Consider the following 17,255-nt stretch of genomic DNA (forward strand, 5'->3'; position numbering starts at 1 on the left):
TGACGAATCATTCTATAGAGATGGCATTACTAGGCTAGAACACCGCTATGAGAAATGTATCAGCCTTGGAGGAGATTATGTTGAGAAATAAAAAAAAAAAATGCTTAAAAACGTTGTTTTTCTTGGTCAGACCGGAAACTTATCAATCCACCCTCGTAGTTGAATTTTAAAACAAAAAGATAAGTTTTTAACTAAAAAAAAAATAATCTTTAAATGAAATAGTTGAATTTTCAACAAAAAATTTAATTTTTACCACAAAAGATAAGTTTTTAACTAAAAAAAATAATCTTTAACTGAAATAGTTGAATTTTCCACAAAAAACTTAATTTTTACTACAAAAGATAAATTGTCAATCAAAACTTAAATAATTAAGTTTTCAGTTCAATAAATTAATTTTCAGCCAAACAGAAGAATTTTCAACTAAAACTATGGAATATTCAATTGGAATCAGTTAAATTTGTAGTTCAAAAAATTACTTTCCACAAAAATAGTTATATTTTCAAACAAGGTAATGAATTTTCAACTAAAATTGTACATCTTTAACCGTAATAGTGAAATTTGAAACCAGAAAGATGAATTTTCAACTAAAAAGATAAATCTTTATCGAGAATGATGGAATTTTTCATTAAAAAGATGAATTTTCAATCAAGAAGATTAATTTCTACCAAAAAATATTAATTTCCAACTAACAAAAATCATTTTTCCACCAAAAATTGAATAATTAAATTTTTAGCCAAAAAATGAATCTTTAACGAAAGAGATGAATTTTTACCGAAAATTATGGAATATTTAACTGGAATAATAGTTACACTTTCAGTTTAAAAAGCAAAATAATTTTCAACCAAAAAGAAACAAATTTTCAAACAAATAGTTCAATTTCCGGTACAAAAATTCGGTTTCATCTAAAGGGCTCTTATTTCCACAAAAGAAATGAATTTTTAATCAAAATGATGGAATTTCAACAAAACAAAAAATTAATTTTCAACAAGAGTTTAACTTTCAAACAAGTAATTTTATTTTTAATCTGAAAGAAGAATTTTCAACTAAAATTATAAATATTTTACTGTAATACTTGATCTTTTAAATTTTCAACCAACAGTGGACATTCAAATTTTCAGTTAAAGGAATTAATTTTTAACCAAACTGATGAAATATTAACTAAACTAATGAATCTTTAACTGGAATACTTCAATTTTATACGAAAAAGATTAATTTTTAACCATAAAGAATAATTATCTACAAAAAAAAGGCGAATTTTTCACAAAGTACATACAATTTGAAACAACTAGTTTAATTTCAAAATAAATAAATCATGATTTAATTAGATTAAACTGAGATAATCTGAAAAATCAGCGACTGTAGATAAAGTAGAAATCACTTTTCTAAATTGACCAAGATCATTTAAATAATGAAAACTTGAAGTTAAGCACGATCAGAAGTAAATTTCCGGTTACCATGTTAACGCTAAAAGATATACTGAAAATAACACTTTTTTCATGGGTTTTGATCTTTTTAATGTAACTGTATCATTTGTTATAAACGAACAATCGAAATAATGTACATTGTCAATAGGTGTGCACCAATCGTATACATAATCTCCTATTATGTACTACGTGTATAAAAAGTATACACGGGTTTTCTTAATTTAGCTTTGTTTTAGAAAGTTAAATTTTCAAGAAAAGGGCTTAATAGTAGACCAAATTGTAACTAGCCAGTTAATCTTTCAAAATTTTAAACTCGTAAAATAAAATATCTTCCGAATAATATTTCGGATGTAGCTATTACTATCAATTCAGCTACAGGCTAGATATTTGCAATATTGGTCATCGAAAAATACAAATTTTTAGGAGTAGTTTTTAAAATTTTGCCCTTTACCGAATTGAGCATTTAAGAAATTCTAGAGAATGTTATCAATCTCAAAAGTCAACGAAAGAAAACGAAGCCAATTATGGTCGACATCTTCGCGTATCAGTAAATCTTTCCTAACCCTACAAAATCTGTATCTGATAAGGAGTAGAGTCAGTATTGTAATTATTAAAATCTAATAATATAACATTTAGAACAAATTAAAACTATTTAATAGATTGAAAACTATTTTTTATGTTTTTCTAATCACGTCTTTAGATTCAAAGTATTTGAATTAATAGTTCATTAGTCAGTCAGCCTGAAATTACTGAAAAATAAAACATAATATAAGTGATCTGACTAGAAAAAATGTAATTTAAAATAATTTGAATTTAATTCGTTGAGATTTAAAAAGAGCAACGTTTCAAATGTTTTATATATTTTCTTTAATGTAAATGGAAACATGTGATGAAAAACGTAAAGAACAAAAGATAAACTAAAGGAAATTAAGTTATTACTGTATTATGTACATCAATAAAATGTGTCAAAATATAATCATGCACTTAATCAAAATTAGTTCTAAATAGAAGACGCTATGAATTTCAGGAAATGAGTCAACCCCCTTGGAAAAACAGTACATGTTAATTATTCGGTCATGAATCTTTAATTTCATAAAGTTAAAAGTAATAATTTAGATGTCTGCATAATTTACTAATCATAGACTCCTCGGCAACTCATATTGCTCACGTCCAATTTGTTTCCCTCTTCATATTCCCTAGAATCTCCTGAATGTCATAGATGAAACTAAAATTGTTAAAATGGAAAGGGAATCGATGAATTTTCGCGCTGCAAAGGAATTTAGAATATCAATAAGACTCAAAAATATTTTTACACAAAAAACCAAACTAAAGTTCAAAACAACCTATACCAAGCAACGTCATACTTTAATTTAATTGATAAACTTAAGAAAGTATTGTGGGCGCTCATATTTTATGCTTCAATTGCATCCATTATATTAACATTGAAACGCATAACGTCGGATCGCAGATCATAACCATCCACCATGTATCCGTGTATAAAATATAATATTCTCTTCGTGCCAAAAATGGTATATTTTAGCATATTTCGCAGATTTTCACAAAGTACCCTAATTACAACGCCAGGGTAACAACAGAACACGGGGAATTATATTACACAATTTACCTAGTTACCGAGAATGTTCAGTATTAACTTCCTTGCAGCGAAAAAACTCAAACAGTTGTTAGAACTATTATATATATAATATATATAATATTTCATGGTATTGTACAATCTAATTTCTAATGTAGCTTTATTTCTATAGCTCCCGATGAAGGTTTGCCACATGATTCAGTTGCTCGGTTCAACCAAGTACAAATTAACTGCCGAGTGGACTGATCGCTTCTTTTTTAAGTCATTGCGCTTTATCGATTGTCCATCGAAAGTCAAATTAAACCACTGACTGAATCATCACCAGACAAGGCTTTTCAGACATCAATCACAAGACACCTTTGTGGCAATCGAGTCTGCGCCAAATCTTCAGCGACACTTCAATCAAAGAGAGAAAGAGTATTCAGAGATTCACGCACTTAACACTGCAGGATGGGCAAAAATTGGGTACAAAAATTGCTCAAGTGTAAGTCGCAACAATTCTAAAATCCATTCACGAATCTTCATCTTGTTGAAAATATCGCTTACTTCATACGTCACCAATCACATCCTATTGCGCAGTCGTGTCTGAAATATTTTGCCGCCAGGTAGCGTTGAACGGAATTTTCAGGATCTTCACTCTGGTTTTCGGCAAAGCAGTCAATAAAAGCTTTTGCAACTGGGACAGAGGCAAAATATCAACCTGCGGATTTGCCACACTGGGTTGCATGTCATCTTCTCCTGGAAACGAAAATAACGCGTTAAATCATTTGAATTGAAAAAAAGACGATCTGTTCGAAAATATAATTTAAAAGATTTTTTAACCCTCACAAAAATAATATTAATAAAATGATGATCGATTTTATGTGAAATTGGGCAATCTGATCGGCGATGTCACTGAATTGTTTGGGGCTCATGCATATAGTTTTCCTACTCTCTAATTTTTTCATGTAGTCCGGTCAGTTTGGGCGTTAATATCTCAAAGAAAAAAAATAGTAAAAAAAAACTGTATATTATATGCCATTGTGTCTTTATTTTTTCGTCGATTTCATGCTTAATGGTTATTGTGCAAAAATGTGGTGAGGAAATGTCATCATTTATTTGCCGAAAAGCACCGAAATAATGCACGTCGAGAACATAGGTCAACTTTGAGAAGCTCCTGTATCGTCAAATTTGCCCAGAAAATGTCGATTTTTTTTATTTATTCTTCAAAGCCTTAACAACTTCTATCTTTTTCAAACATTAAATATTTTCATAAGTGTGGCTATAAAGTAGTTTCCAAGAAAAAAAATTATCTTCAATAATATTACACCTACCGCAACGAGCCAAAGCTATTAACGTTTGCAAAAGGATAAGAATTAAAACTATATGAAAACGTTCGATTAATAATAACAAAGTGAGGATACTTGCTTGATTGAAGTGTAGCGGTACACTCAAAGAAGCGGGCGGGCTTTGAAGCACAGTAGCATGCAGCTTCTGGTTCCTCAGTTCAGGGCTGTATAGCGCGCACATAATACATTTGCACCCTGCCCTATCAGCGCTAATATGTATCACTTTGCATTGTTCTTAATAATTATATTTTTGTGGAGGCGATTTTTTTTCTTTTAAACTTAGTAAAGGATTAATCATTAACCTTTTTTAACTCGAACATTGTTCGCTATACACACGTACTAACTACTAATTTCAGACAAAATTACACTCTATGTCAACCTGAAACGTTGTAAAATGGTCTAAAACACCAAAAACGCAAACCTTACACGAAAGCTAGAAAAATTTGGTTATTAAAAAATGTTGAAAGTTCATGATCAAATTTCTAAGTTTCGTCGTTAAGAACTGTGAATGTTCATAAAAAGCAGCAGGTAAATTTCGAAAAGAGTACCTGTTAAATTGCTGCCGCACTGCCAAGCTAAACCATGCTGCGTATTAAATATTTAGAAAACTTTGCAAGAAATGCATAGCCCTACAAATTATTGATTTTTATTTTAAAAAATATTGATGTTCTATTTTCACGTATTTTGCGTATTGATATGTGTAATTTTAGTTTCATATTATCCGGATAGTTGATAACATGTGCACTTAGAGTGCGCCCAGAGTAGATACGACCCTGCTTTCAAAACCCCGCTGAGTGGCAAACAAGTAAGGCGGCACTATCGCTTACAGAAAGGAGCTATTGTATTTTAGTTAAAATACACCGGCACTTACAATATTTATTATTTCTATTAAACATAGTTTTTATGCAGTCTATTTATATGGTGTTAATTCTTATCTTTTTGCAAACATTAAGAGCTTTGGCTCGTTGCGGTAGGTGCAATAGTATTGAAGATAATTTTTTTTCTTGGAAACTACTTTATAGCCACACTTATGAAAATATTTAATTTTTGAAAAAGATAGAAGTTGTTAAGGCTTTGAAGAATAAATAAAAAAAAATCGAAATTTTCTAGGCAAATTTGACGATACAGTAGCTTCTCGAAGTTGACCTATGTTCTCGACGTGCGTTATTTCGGTGCTTTTCGGCAAATAAATGATGACAGCTCCTCACCACATTTCTGCACAATAACCATTAAGCATGCAATCGACGAAAAAATAAAGACACAATGGCATATAATATACAGTTTTTTTATACTATTTTTTGTTTGTTTGAAATATTAACGCCCAAACTGACCGGACTACATGAAAAAATTAGAGAGTAGGTGTATTTAGCTTAGAGTTCTTAAATTCCCGGGAATTCAAGTTCAGGTTATATAACCGAGAATATTACAGAATTTAGGAGAATTTAAAAGAATTTATGATTTTTAACAAGATTTTTATTCTTCAGGTTATATCAAAAGTTAAGTAAAAATTATTTTCTTGCTCAGACATATTCAGGAATTTAAAATACTTAAAGCAGTAGCCACGAAGTAGAATAAGGAGACCCCATTGCCATTAGAGTTCTTAAATTCCCGAGAAATTAAGTTCAGGTTATATAACGAGAATATGACAGAATTTAAAAGAATTTAAGGATTTATGATTTTTAACAATATTGTTATTGTTCAGATTATATCAGCGGTTGAATATAAATTATTTTCTAGCTCAGACATATTCAGTAATTACAATGTTTCATATACAAGTTTAAAATTTTCAAAAAGTATTAATTTATTTCAACAACAAAAAAAAAGTTTTTTCTACTTTAAAAGATAACTCTTTAACAAAATACTGGATTTTTCAACAAAATAATTGAATTTTTAACATAATAGTTAAATATTCAACCTAAAAAGGCAAATTACCAACGAAAAAGTGTCATAGTTTATATTTTAATAAAAAAAGAATTAAATTTATACAATAAAAGAAAAGATTTTTAAACCCAAAAAGACGAATATCCAATAAATAAAGAATTTTACTCAAAAAATAAATAAAACTTTATCCAAATTAATGAACTTTCACACCAAGGACGAATTTTCTTTATAAAAATTAAATTTTCAAACAAAAAATATGAGTGTTCAACAAAAAATTAATTTCACACGAAACTGACGCATTTTTACGCAAAGAAAGGAAATTTCAAACTAAAAAATAATTATTTTACGACAAAAAAACGCGAATTTTTAACTAAAAAGTATCAATCTTAAAAAATGGAAAAGTTCCATTTTCTGTTAAAAAATGACTTAAACAAAAACAAAAAAAAAGTATTTTCCACAAGCAGTTAAATTTTCCACCAGAAATAAGCCTTCAATAAATAAAATTTCACAATGTAGTTTAACTTTGACCCAAGCAGTTGTTGATTTTTCAATCAAAACAGATTAATTTATAACAAGATAATTAAACTTTTAAAAAACGAGATAACTTTTCAACTTAAAATATAAATCTTTAACAAAAAAAGTGAAAGCGATTCAATCAAATGTTTTAAAAAACATTAGCTGAATTATCAAGCAAAGAAGAACGATTTTTAACCGAAAAGTTGCATTTTCATACAAAAATGAAATTTCTTCTATGACAGATGAAGTTTTAAATCGAAAAGATAAATTTTCAAAAAAATAGTTGAATTTTCGGTTGAGAAAGATTTTAGTCGAGTTTTCACGATCAAAATATGAATTTTTTACAAGAAATAATTTTCTAACACCAGAATTGAATTTTTAATCCAAAAAGACGAATTTTTTACCAAAAGGGATGACTTCTTAACAAAATTGTTGAATTCTCTAGCAAATAGTTGCATTTTTATAAAAAATATGAAATTTATCTTAAAGAAGAAGAATTTGTTATCACATAAAAGTCGAGTTTTCTTCCAAAAAATATTCCAGTTAACTCAGTAACATCCAAAATTGAATTTGTGTAACAAAAAAAGAAGTTTCTACGAAAAAAATTGAATTTTCAATCCAAAAAGACGAATTTTTTCAATCAAAAAGGATGAATTTTTAACAAAATTGTTAAATTCCATACCAAATAGTTGCATTTTTATACAAGAAAATATCAATTTCGTACTAAAACAGATGAATTTGTAATCAAAAACAAATTTTTGGTATAAATGGCACTTTCATCCAGAAAATATTTCAGTTCGTTTTTCAACACCAAAATATAAATTTTAACACAAAAAGTAAATTTTTCTATTTGAAAACTAATTACTTATTTTCAAAATTGAAAACAGCTGAATTGTAGGCAATGTTTTCACCGAAAAAATAAGTTATAATTTACTTAAATTCGACAATTTTCTAAAAGTTGGTAAGAGACGACAGTAAGCAAAAATTCAATTAAAAAGAAAATTGTAAAAGTAGTGATTTTTTCATGAATTTTAAACTTATTCTGTGAAAAATAGGGGTTTTTCTTAAATAAAACATGATTGATAACATAGAATTCAGATTTAAAAACATTTTTAACACTTTTTTGCCAGATACATGATTTTTAAAACAACTACCTTTACAAAATTGTATCTTGAGAACAAAATGAAATAATTTTCTTTACGGCACCTTGTAGTGAAATCTACCCTCTTTCAAATTCCTCAAAGAAACAAGAATTTTCTTAAAAAGGCCACATTTAATTTTTTTCTTCTTTTTTTATTCATGGTAACATAAAGAAGTTATCCCGTACGTTTTGTCCTTGCCAAACTATTCCTTCACATACAAAAACTTTTTTTGTGGTGTAAAATAAAATTTTCAAAACATACATTAATTTTTACATTCTCATCATTTATGAGTGAGAAAGTATTAGAATTGTCGGAAATTTGACATCACACTTTTTTAACGGATCTCCACGTTTCGAGACCCCCTGAATCCGAAAATCAGGTTTTCACTGTGGCGTCTATCTGTCCGTCCGGCCGTCCGTAAACACGATAACTCTCGAAAAAATGAACGAATCAAATTCATCTTTGGCACACTTTTTTTAGGTCCCAAAAAAAAGGACGAGTTCGTGAACCAGCCATTTTTGATGAAAATTCAAAAAGTGAGCGCATTTTGAAAATGTTTGAGACCCCTTTTTTCTGAATTTGAAAATTCTATGTACGGATATTTGTAGTATTAAAAAGAACAAACAATTTATCCTAATGACTTTTTTCGATAAATGGAAAATTCTCAGAGTTATAGCGTTTTCAAAACTTTTTTAATCAACCGAAAATCAAAATTTGAAGCCGAAAAACGCACGATATGAAAAAAAGTCAAGAAAAGAAAAACATTTATTTTTGAAGGCTCTAAAAGATTATCATAACAAATTTTTGGATTTTCTTCAAAAATCGAAAATTCACATTTTGATTGCACAAAAAATAATGAAAAATAAAAAATTCCATTTTGTAGATAAACTATGTAGAATACGAAAAAATATGAATTAACAAAAATGGTTATCCCAAAAAAGATCTACAGTTTCGTTAAGAATCACCTCTTGATAGGACGCCTACTTTTTGTTTTATTCGTGAAAAATAACGTTGAAAAAAAATTTTTTTTTAATGTGTGGAAAAACGACGAAAGTTACGAGAAAAAATCCAACAAAACCTGTTTACAAATATCTGTCGAAAATCTAGCGCGCAGCGCGAGTGTCACGATGAGAATGTGTATCTCAAAGCATACAGAGCTTTGAGAAACTTAATCTTTGAATATACTTAATGAAGTAGACAATTCAGAATATGAAGACGCATATAAATACTGCCATCTAAAAGAGATCTTTTTGTTAAAGTTTTTTTCAAGCACTCCAAATGCGAAGAATAAATATCCGAGCGCGAAGTGCGAGGTAACCTATTATCGAGCGTGAAGCGCGAGATTCAACCGTCGCGCGCCCCAGACGCGCTCAAATATTTACAAAACGTACAATTACAAAATTTATAAATGTCAGATCTTGTGGATTTTATTTTTAAAAATTGATGAAATAATAATTTTTTCTGTTTAAGTGCAATTTCCCAGAGTTATCTGGAATTTATGAAACTTGTAACTTGATTTTTCCAAATTTTTTCATAATTTTCTGTAATCGATAATCGGGATGAAATAATTTTGACAAAAAAGAAACATCCCCAATGTTGAAAAATACTGAAAATATAATTACACAAACAGAAAATTCACGAAAAATAGAAATTTCCGAAATTTTGATTTTAAAAAAAAATATAAAAAGGCACCGAAATTGTTTATTAATTAAATTGAAATACGCCGAAAGTAAAATTTAACCAAACTAGAAAAATTCACAAATGCCCAATTGAAGAAATGATTAAATTCCCGAGATTATATAATTGTCGAAATTTAAAAACCCGAATTTTCAAAATGTACAAATTACAAATTTCCCGCAAAAATTTATATTTAATTTTTTTTCGGTTAAAATTATGTTTTATTTTGCAGGTACTTGAGCATAGTGTAAAACTTTTAAAAGCTCTTTTAAATTTAAATCAACTATTACTATTACTTTTGAAATATTTCAATTCCATTAATAAATATTTTCGGTAGTTTTTTTCCGGTAATTTAAAATTTCGGTAACTTTCTAGTTCCTTTAAGATATAAAACCAAGAATGTTTAAAAACAGAGTTGATATTATTGGAAATTGATTTTAAACTGTAAAAATTAAATTTTTTCTAAATCTTATGCTTAGCAAGAATTCGCCTTTCGATAATTATTTTTTTCTCAATTTCTCTAAAAAAATTTAAGAAGTGTATACTACACTACAAGCTATCACAAAGAGAATTAAATTGTGCCAATTTGTACCCAAGATACAACTTTTTAAATAAAATTTTCGTTAATTTTGTCATAATTCAACTAAATATACAATAGAAAGGAGTGAAAATGCTAAAATTAATCGAAACGTTTGAGCTGAGGGAAAAATGTGTAGTTTGGCATCTGAAATAACTAAAGAAAAAATTTGAGATCAGTTAATATCTTCTGCTCTTTTTTTATTTGAAGATTCAAACAAAATTCCTTTTAGTTCAATAGGTATCAATTTACAGTTTTCAATAGTAAAACATAATGAAAATTAAAAAGAAAAGGGTTTTGTTCTATTTTGAATTTTTTGATTCATGGGGAAAATCTCAACAATATTTTTTTCGTTAAAAAAATGGAACGATTTTGAATTGAAACCGTTCCAATTAAAACTATTTGATGATATTAAATCTTTTTTATAATCAACCCCTCAAAACTTTCATTATTTTCGGTACATTTAAATGGTTTAAAAATTAATATTTTTGAAACTGTTAATTATACTTTTTTCAAAATTCAGTCAATTCAATTTTAATTGAAAAATTAAAGCTTATAAAAGGAAAAATTGAGAACTTAGCGTTCAACAGGAAAATTCACAGCTCTAAAATAGTAACCATTAAAAATTAAGGAAATAATTTAATTACTGACTTATTAATTTCACTGTTTAATTTTGATCTATTTTGATTTTAAATGACACAATTTTCAACTTTTTCAAATCGTTTAACTTTGAACACTTCCTTTAGAATTATTTTTCATTCTTGAAATTTTCCAACCAAATATATTTCAATTTCAAATGATTTATTTCTTTAAGTCTTTAAATAAAGAGCGGACAATTTTAATATATTACAATGAAAATTAAAAATAAAAAAAATAATACGAAACAAGATTACATTTACGTATAAAATTCTAAAATTATTCAATTGCCCTGACATTTTTAATATTTGAATTTGAAACTACCACCTTGTCAAATTTGAAATTCAAACCCTCCAAAAATTAAGAAATTTCAAGTCTATGATTTTCGAATTCCGCATTCAAAACTACTGACAAGCCAGGGCCAGACTGCCCGATTGGATATAAAATCGGCCATATACCCTTAAATCTCAAGTGAGTTTAATTACCTTTTTTACTTTCGGGTTCCTCTTCAACATCTTGAATAAGCTTTAAACAAGGAACTGGTTTTAGTACCGGTATGGATTCTCCACTAACAGGTTTGCTCATCTGATTACATTGGTCAACAAATAATTCAGTGACCCTTAACAGCTCAAGTGTCACGCCCCAAACAAAATGCGTCAAGTTATTCGAGAGTTCAATAACGCCAGCCAAAACCATATTATTCGAGGTTGCGGACTGCGATATATATGTTGGTATGATCAACAATCGTTTGATATTCGTACAGCTGGCTAAGCATTTGTCAAAACCGTTCTTTACGTCAAAATTAACCAGTTCCAATTGCGTTAAGTTTTCCATTTTGGAAACTCCCTCCAGGATGTCGAAAGTGCAACATAAACCTTGACCCTTTTCAAACCTCAAACGTTCCAATTTGTTGAGTTTAACCAGAACCTCGGTACCGAATTTCTCCGGGAAATCAGAACACTCTCCCAATTCGAGAGTTTCCAAGTTTACTAGCGATTGCAGGACTTCGAGCTTCTTCTTACCGAGTTCTTTGATAGATGTGAGGCTCTGTAAATTAAGAGAATGCGGAGTTAGTTGATTTTTTATCAAGCAGGATTCAAACTGCTCTATGGCGCCAAAAACAGTGTCAAATTGGCCTTTCGAGAAAATTAAGGTATGCAATAAAAAATGGGTAAAAAAAGTGGTCTAAAAAATACTTTCAACAATTTCAATATTATTATTGATGGCATCGAATTTCCCCAAACAACCTCCCCAATTTTAATGGGGAAATAAAATATCTTACGTAAGAAATTAAGTTATTAAAAATTAATTTTGAACTAAATATGTCGTGGATTTTTCAACCAAAAAGATGAATTCTGAATAAAATACATGAAGCTTTAAGTAAAAAATATACATTTTTAGTTCAAAAATGATTTATAACTACAAGAAATCAATTTTCAACAAAATAGATACATTTTAAATCAAAGAAATGAATTTCCACGCAAGAATTATAATTTTATATAAAAAAAAGACACATTTTCAACCAAATCATTGAATTTTTAACCAAAAAAGGTCAATTTAGAACCAAAAAGTGGAATAATTAAATTTGAGGTCAAAACAATTAAGGTCATGTGAGCGTACCCCATTTAAAAAAATATATTTTTATCAAGTTCAACTTATGTTCACACGAAACGCAATATCGAGTTGAAAATTTGGGATTTTAAATAAGCACTAAAAAAGCACTTGTCTGGTCTTAAAACTTTACAATTATAAAAAAAGCTTTTTTTGTAATAAATTTTGTTGTTACTTCTTTCATCATTATGCAAATTTAGGACCAGAACAATATTTCTGAGTGCTTCTCATTTAATTTCCCAAATTTTCAACAACAAAATTCACTTTTCAACCAGAGAACCGAAAAATTGAATTCTCAACAAAAATGGCTATAGTTGACATTTTCACCACAATACATTTTAATTTTTAATCGAAAACAGTTGAATTCAACCAAAAATACGATAAATTTTCAACCAAAAGAGATGCATTTTTACACCAAAGGCAAATTTTCAAAAAAGAATAATTTTTCAGTCAATAAAGGAAAAAATGTCATCCAAAATGTTGAATTTTTAATTCAGAAAGACGAATTTTCTACAAAACAGGTGAGTTTTCTACACGAAAATATAAATTTTTATAATAATAATTAATTTATAACAAAATTGTTGAATTGTAAAGCAAAAAAATATCTACAAAAAGTTGAATTTTCAACCCAAAAAAGAGGAATCTTCAGTTTTATAAATTAAGGTTTATACTAAAATGATTAATCTTCACCCAGACATGAATTTTTAACCAAGTAGTACAATTTTTTAACCTAACAGGTTACTTATTGAATTTTCGACCCAAAATATAGGAATTTTCAACCAAAGAAATTAATTTTTAACTAAAATAATAATCCTTCAGCCAAAAATTTACCTTTTAACTAAGTCTGACGAATTTTGTACAAAATATATAGTTAAATTCTCAATGTAAAAAAAATTTGAAACCAAACTCTTGCATTTTTAGCAAAAAATGATAAATTTCTGTAAAAAAAAGATGAATTTGTAAACAAAAAAGTCGAATGATCAACAAGAGTTGAATTTTCAATTAAGAAAGATTTTTCAATCAATAACGAAAAAATTTTCACTCAAAATGTTGAACTTTTAAGCCAGACACAAATTTTTCAGAAAAAATGTTCAATTGTCAAACCCAAAATATGAACTTTCAACAAAAAAGTTCATTTCCAACCCAAAAATACGAATTTTAAACATAAAAAATTTGAAAAATTAAAAATTGTGCATAAAAAGTGTGGGAAACTAAATTGCAGTAAAATTATTATCAAATAGTTATTAGTCCCTATACTTAAGAATTACATTTACAATAAGTATAGGCGATATAGAGTATATTTCCATAAATTGGACAAGTGAAATTGTATAATTTCTCCAATTTTGGTAAGAAGAGACAAGATATTTCCGTTGAAAATATAAAATTTCAAGCCTGAATAAGTTTTGTACCTATGTTTCAAATTATTTCATAAAAATTACTCACTGTCTATGGTTACGAAATATTCCGTTTACCTTTTCAAGCTCCTTCAGGGTTAACGTTACGGAAAATTCCGTAACCATAGACAGTGTCTTAAAATTATTATTTTCTCTTTGACACGATTTCATTAACAATAATACTGCAATTCTCGAAAGAATAACTAAATAAATTCTCCGAAAACCAAGTTTTTCTTCATATTAGAAATGTAACAATTAAGTACCAAGAAGTTGTATACAACTGTGGAGCATTTAGAATTAAAAAATTTTGAATGACTCCACATGCAGGCTTTCTAATTTAATTACAAGTTTATAAATAACTAAGGAATCAAGTTGAAAAATGCCTGCTTCTGAAAAGCTAGAAACTAAAAGAAAAAAAAAACAATTTTAAAAATTAGAAACGTTTTCTTTAATAAACAAAAAAGATTTACCAGATGTGTCAGCTGCGTTAGTTCTTGCAAAGGTGCAAGGTCACCTTTAAGTTGCATCCCTCCCACAGATTTCAGTCTTAACTCGTGACATTTCTTAAGATTTCCTACCGACTCTAGATTTAATGCCTCGCACTTTATCGTCAGAGCGCTCAAGACTTCCAGCTGTGGACAATTTTTTATGACTTCTTCTACAACAACCTCTGAACAACGACACAATTCTAGCTTTACAAGACTCGTCACTTGTGGAATTACGGAGACGAACTTTTTCCACATCGTGTCAAAGTCACCCGAAACTAGCATTTTTCTCAAATCCAAGTGTTGGGTACCACGTCTCTTCAAAGTTTCTGCCAGGCCGTCCCAATCCGTTACCTGACTATTTTTCATTCGCACCGTTTTCCACAAAGAAGGATGCGCTGCAAGATCTCTCCACATTTTACAAACCCTCGCAGCTCGCAGTAATTCCTGAACTTTCAGGTATTGAAATATTTTCGATAATGCGTGGTAACCAGCGCAAACTGACACCATAAAATGTTGTCTCTGATCCGTCTCAGCCTGAATCTGTTTCTTTCTGTAAACACAAAAGAGAAGCAATTCGATTATATCAGAGAATTCGGTATTATTTAGTAACAATTTGAACAACTATAAAGCAATTTCTCAACGATAAATCATAGAGATGCGATGGCGACTTTAAACGAAATTAAAGAAAGCTTCTCTAGGTCTAGAATGATGAAGAAGGGAAAGGAGTTTTGGAAGATTGATGGGAAAACGCACTAAATAATGTTTGTGATTCGGCTCGCACATGTCTTTATATCTGTAAATATAAAAAGTAAAAATGAATTAGATTTTTTTCAGCAAGCGAAGCACTTATGTTGAGCTGGTTCTATAATTGCAGCATGAATGCAACTTTAAAATAATACAACGTTCAATGTTAAAACTAAATCACAATAAAAATAATACAGAATTAATCAATCTTACATTGAGAATCAATCGTTTCGTCATTGGAACTTTTTGGCAATATTTCGAAGCTAAGGCAGTGGGCTTCGGTCAAAAGTCAAAATCAAATTCATTTTTCCAGCTGACTTTTATATTTTCAAATATAAAAAACACCAGCGTATATTGCATTTACAATTTTTCCTTAAATATCTAAATATTTATCTGTTTATTCAAATTTGAGAAAGCTTGCCCTGATTTCCTACAGTTTCGAAGTACCTTGGCTTGTGTAGAAGAAACAATGGCACCACAGAAAATGAAAATCATCGCAATCATTGTAGATATAAAAAATGTGTTTGACTAAATTCCTTCGTCGTGCATTCAGTCAATCACATAAATCGTGTAAATACAATATGTACATAGCAACTGCCAAAACCTCAGAAGAGAGTTAATTTGAAATAAAAAATTACTAGAAGAAGAATTGAAAACAAAAGGACTTTAAGAAAATTGCTTACTTGATGCCCGCTCGCGCAATATTGAGGATCGCAGTCGAAGTCCGATCATCCACTGAATTAGAATTCTCCACTTTAAAATTATCATTATTGTGCGTGGTACCATTTGCTAAGTATTTATTTTGTGACGATCTTCGATTCTTCGCCTCTAATTTTTTCAATTTTTTCTTCGCTGGAGGTTCAACCTCAGGAAATCTAATATCTTCCAACTCTTGTATTACATGATCAGACAATTCATTAGAGTCAACATCCATTGTAATTAAATTATCTTTCGGAGGTTCGGCAGGAGTTTCTTCTGATTTCGAAGTATCTTTGGAAGCATCTTTCGAATCATCTTTAGAAACATCTTTTGAATTATCTTTGACTTTCTGATCATTATTCTCATCTTTATGATTAGCCTCTGGCTTATCTGCTAAGACTTCATTATCTTTTTTACTAGCGACCTTCTCAATTGGCTCTTCCGTCGCCGCCACTTGCGAACTTTGATTTTCAGTTACATTAGAATTATCAGTTGCAGAATTTTTTTGTAAAGTAGGAGGTTTGTCTCCGATCTTGTCAGGTTTTAATGTGATCGCAGGTTGCACAGACATCGTGTTATTTTTTGGTACAATAATGTACCTTTTTCCTGCCATTGTGGCAATGTTTTGCGCAGGTTTTGGAACTATGCCATCATAGCTGTGCAGAAAGTCATTTTCAGTTTGAGCGAATCTTTTTGCTTCTTTTTTATCAGACTGCGCAGATGAAGTCAGAACGGAAACTGCTTTTGAATGTTTGGAAGCAATTCGCAAATGTGGCTCTGAACCATCGGCCTTTGGTATTCTTTGCAGTTTCGGAGGCGCTAAGTTTCCCTGAAGCTTGGATTTTGCGTTGGATGTGTTTAACATGCTAATTGGTATTAATGGTGGAGGCGTGAGAGACGAATTCAGTGGTTGAAGTTGAGAAACTGTTTCTTCCGTGTCTTGCCGACAATTCTACAAAAAGAAACCTACTTTACTGGAGACGTTTTTGACCAAAGTTCGATATAATTTTTATTACCCCTAAAGAAATCGAGAATTTTTCATTTTATCTTTATAAAAGTTTCAGTTTAAAGAATCTCATGAATAATTCATACCATCCATACGTTTGTAAATTCATTTACTTATTAAACTTTTCTGTAAAATCCACATAATTTTCCACGTTGCGGCTGAACTAAGTCTAAATGAAAGTTAAATGTTAATGGGATTTTTTTCTTATTGTTGCCTGCCACTCCATAAACATTTCAAGACGAAAATTAAAATAATCCTTGAGTTGCCTCTTTAAAAAAGTCGAATTTAGTACTTAAACAATATGAAATGCAAACATTTTTGTAAGAAGATATGGTAAATAAACAATTCCCTAAAGATTGTAAATGTTGCCTGATCAGGGAGGCCGTTTTAATGGAGGAAAAAAATCGAACTTTTAAAGCTCAGAATTTGTTCATTTGAAGTAATCGAACCTCAAATTCAAATTAATGCACCCAAAATGGAATTCTCGAAAATTCACCTTCAAAAATTCAAGTGAACAATTTTTTTATTCAAACACTCAATA

General features: G+C 29.3%; 1 protein-coding gene across 1 annotated transcript in view; it reads right to left on the reverse strand.

Annotated features, from left to right (window-relative positions):
- Positions 1-1,496: 1,496 nt before the first annotated feature.
- The window catches only part of LOC117166881, a 31,514-nt gene continuing 15,755 nt past the window's right edge, over positions 1,497-17,255 (reverse strand). The window contains exons 7-10 of the mRNA XM_033351299.1: positions 15,693-16,660; positions 14,248-14,815; positions 11,258-11,819; positions 1,497-3,753 (exon numbers count right to left, since the gene is read on the reverse strand). Of these exons, the coding sequence (XP_033207190.1) occupies positions 3,584-3,753; positions 11,258-11,819; positions 14,248-14,815; positions 15,693-16,660 (2,268 nt within the window). The 3' untranslated portion in view covers positions 1,497-3,583. The remainder of the gene's footprint in view (positions 3,754-11,257; positions 11,820-14,247; positions 14,816-15,692; positions 16,661-17,255) is intronic.

This window comes from Belonocnema kinseyi, chromosome 2 (assembly GCF_010883055.1).
Source record: "Belonocnema kinseyi isolate 2016_QV_RU_SX_M_011 chromosome 2, B_treatae_v1, whole genome shotgun sequence".
Lineage (NCBI taxonomy): Eukaryota > Metazoa > Arthropoda > Insecta > Hymenoptera > Cynipidae > Belonocnema > Belonocnema kinseyi.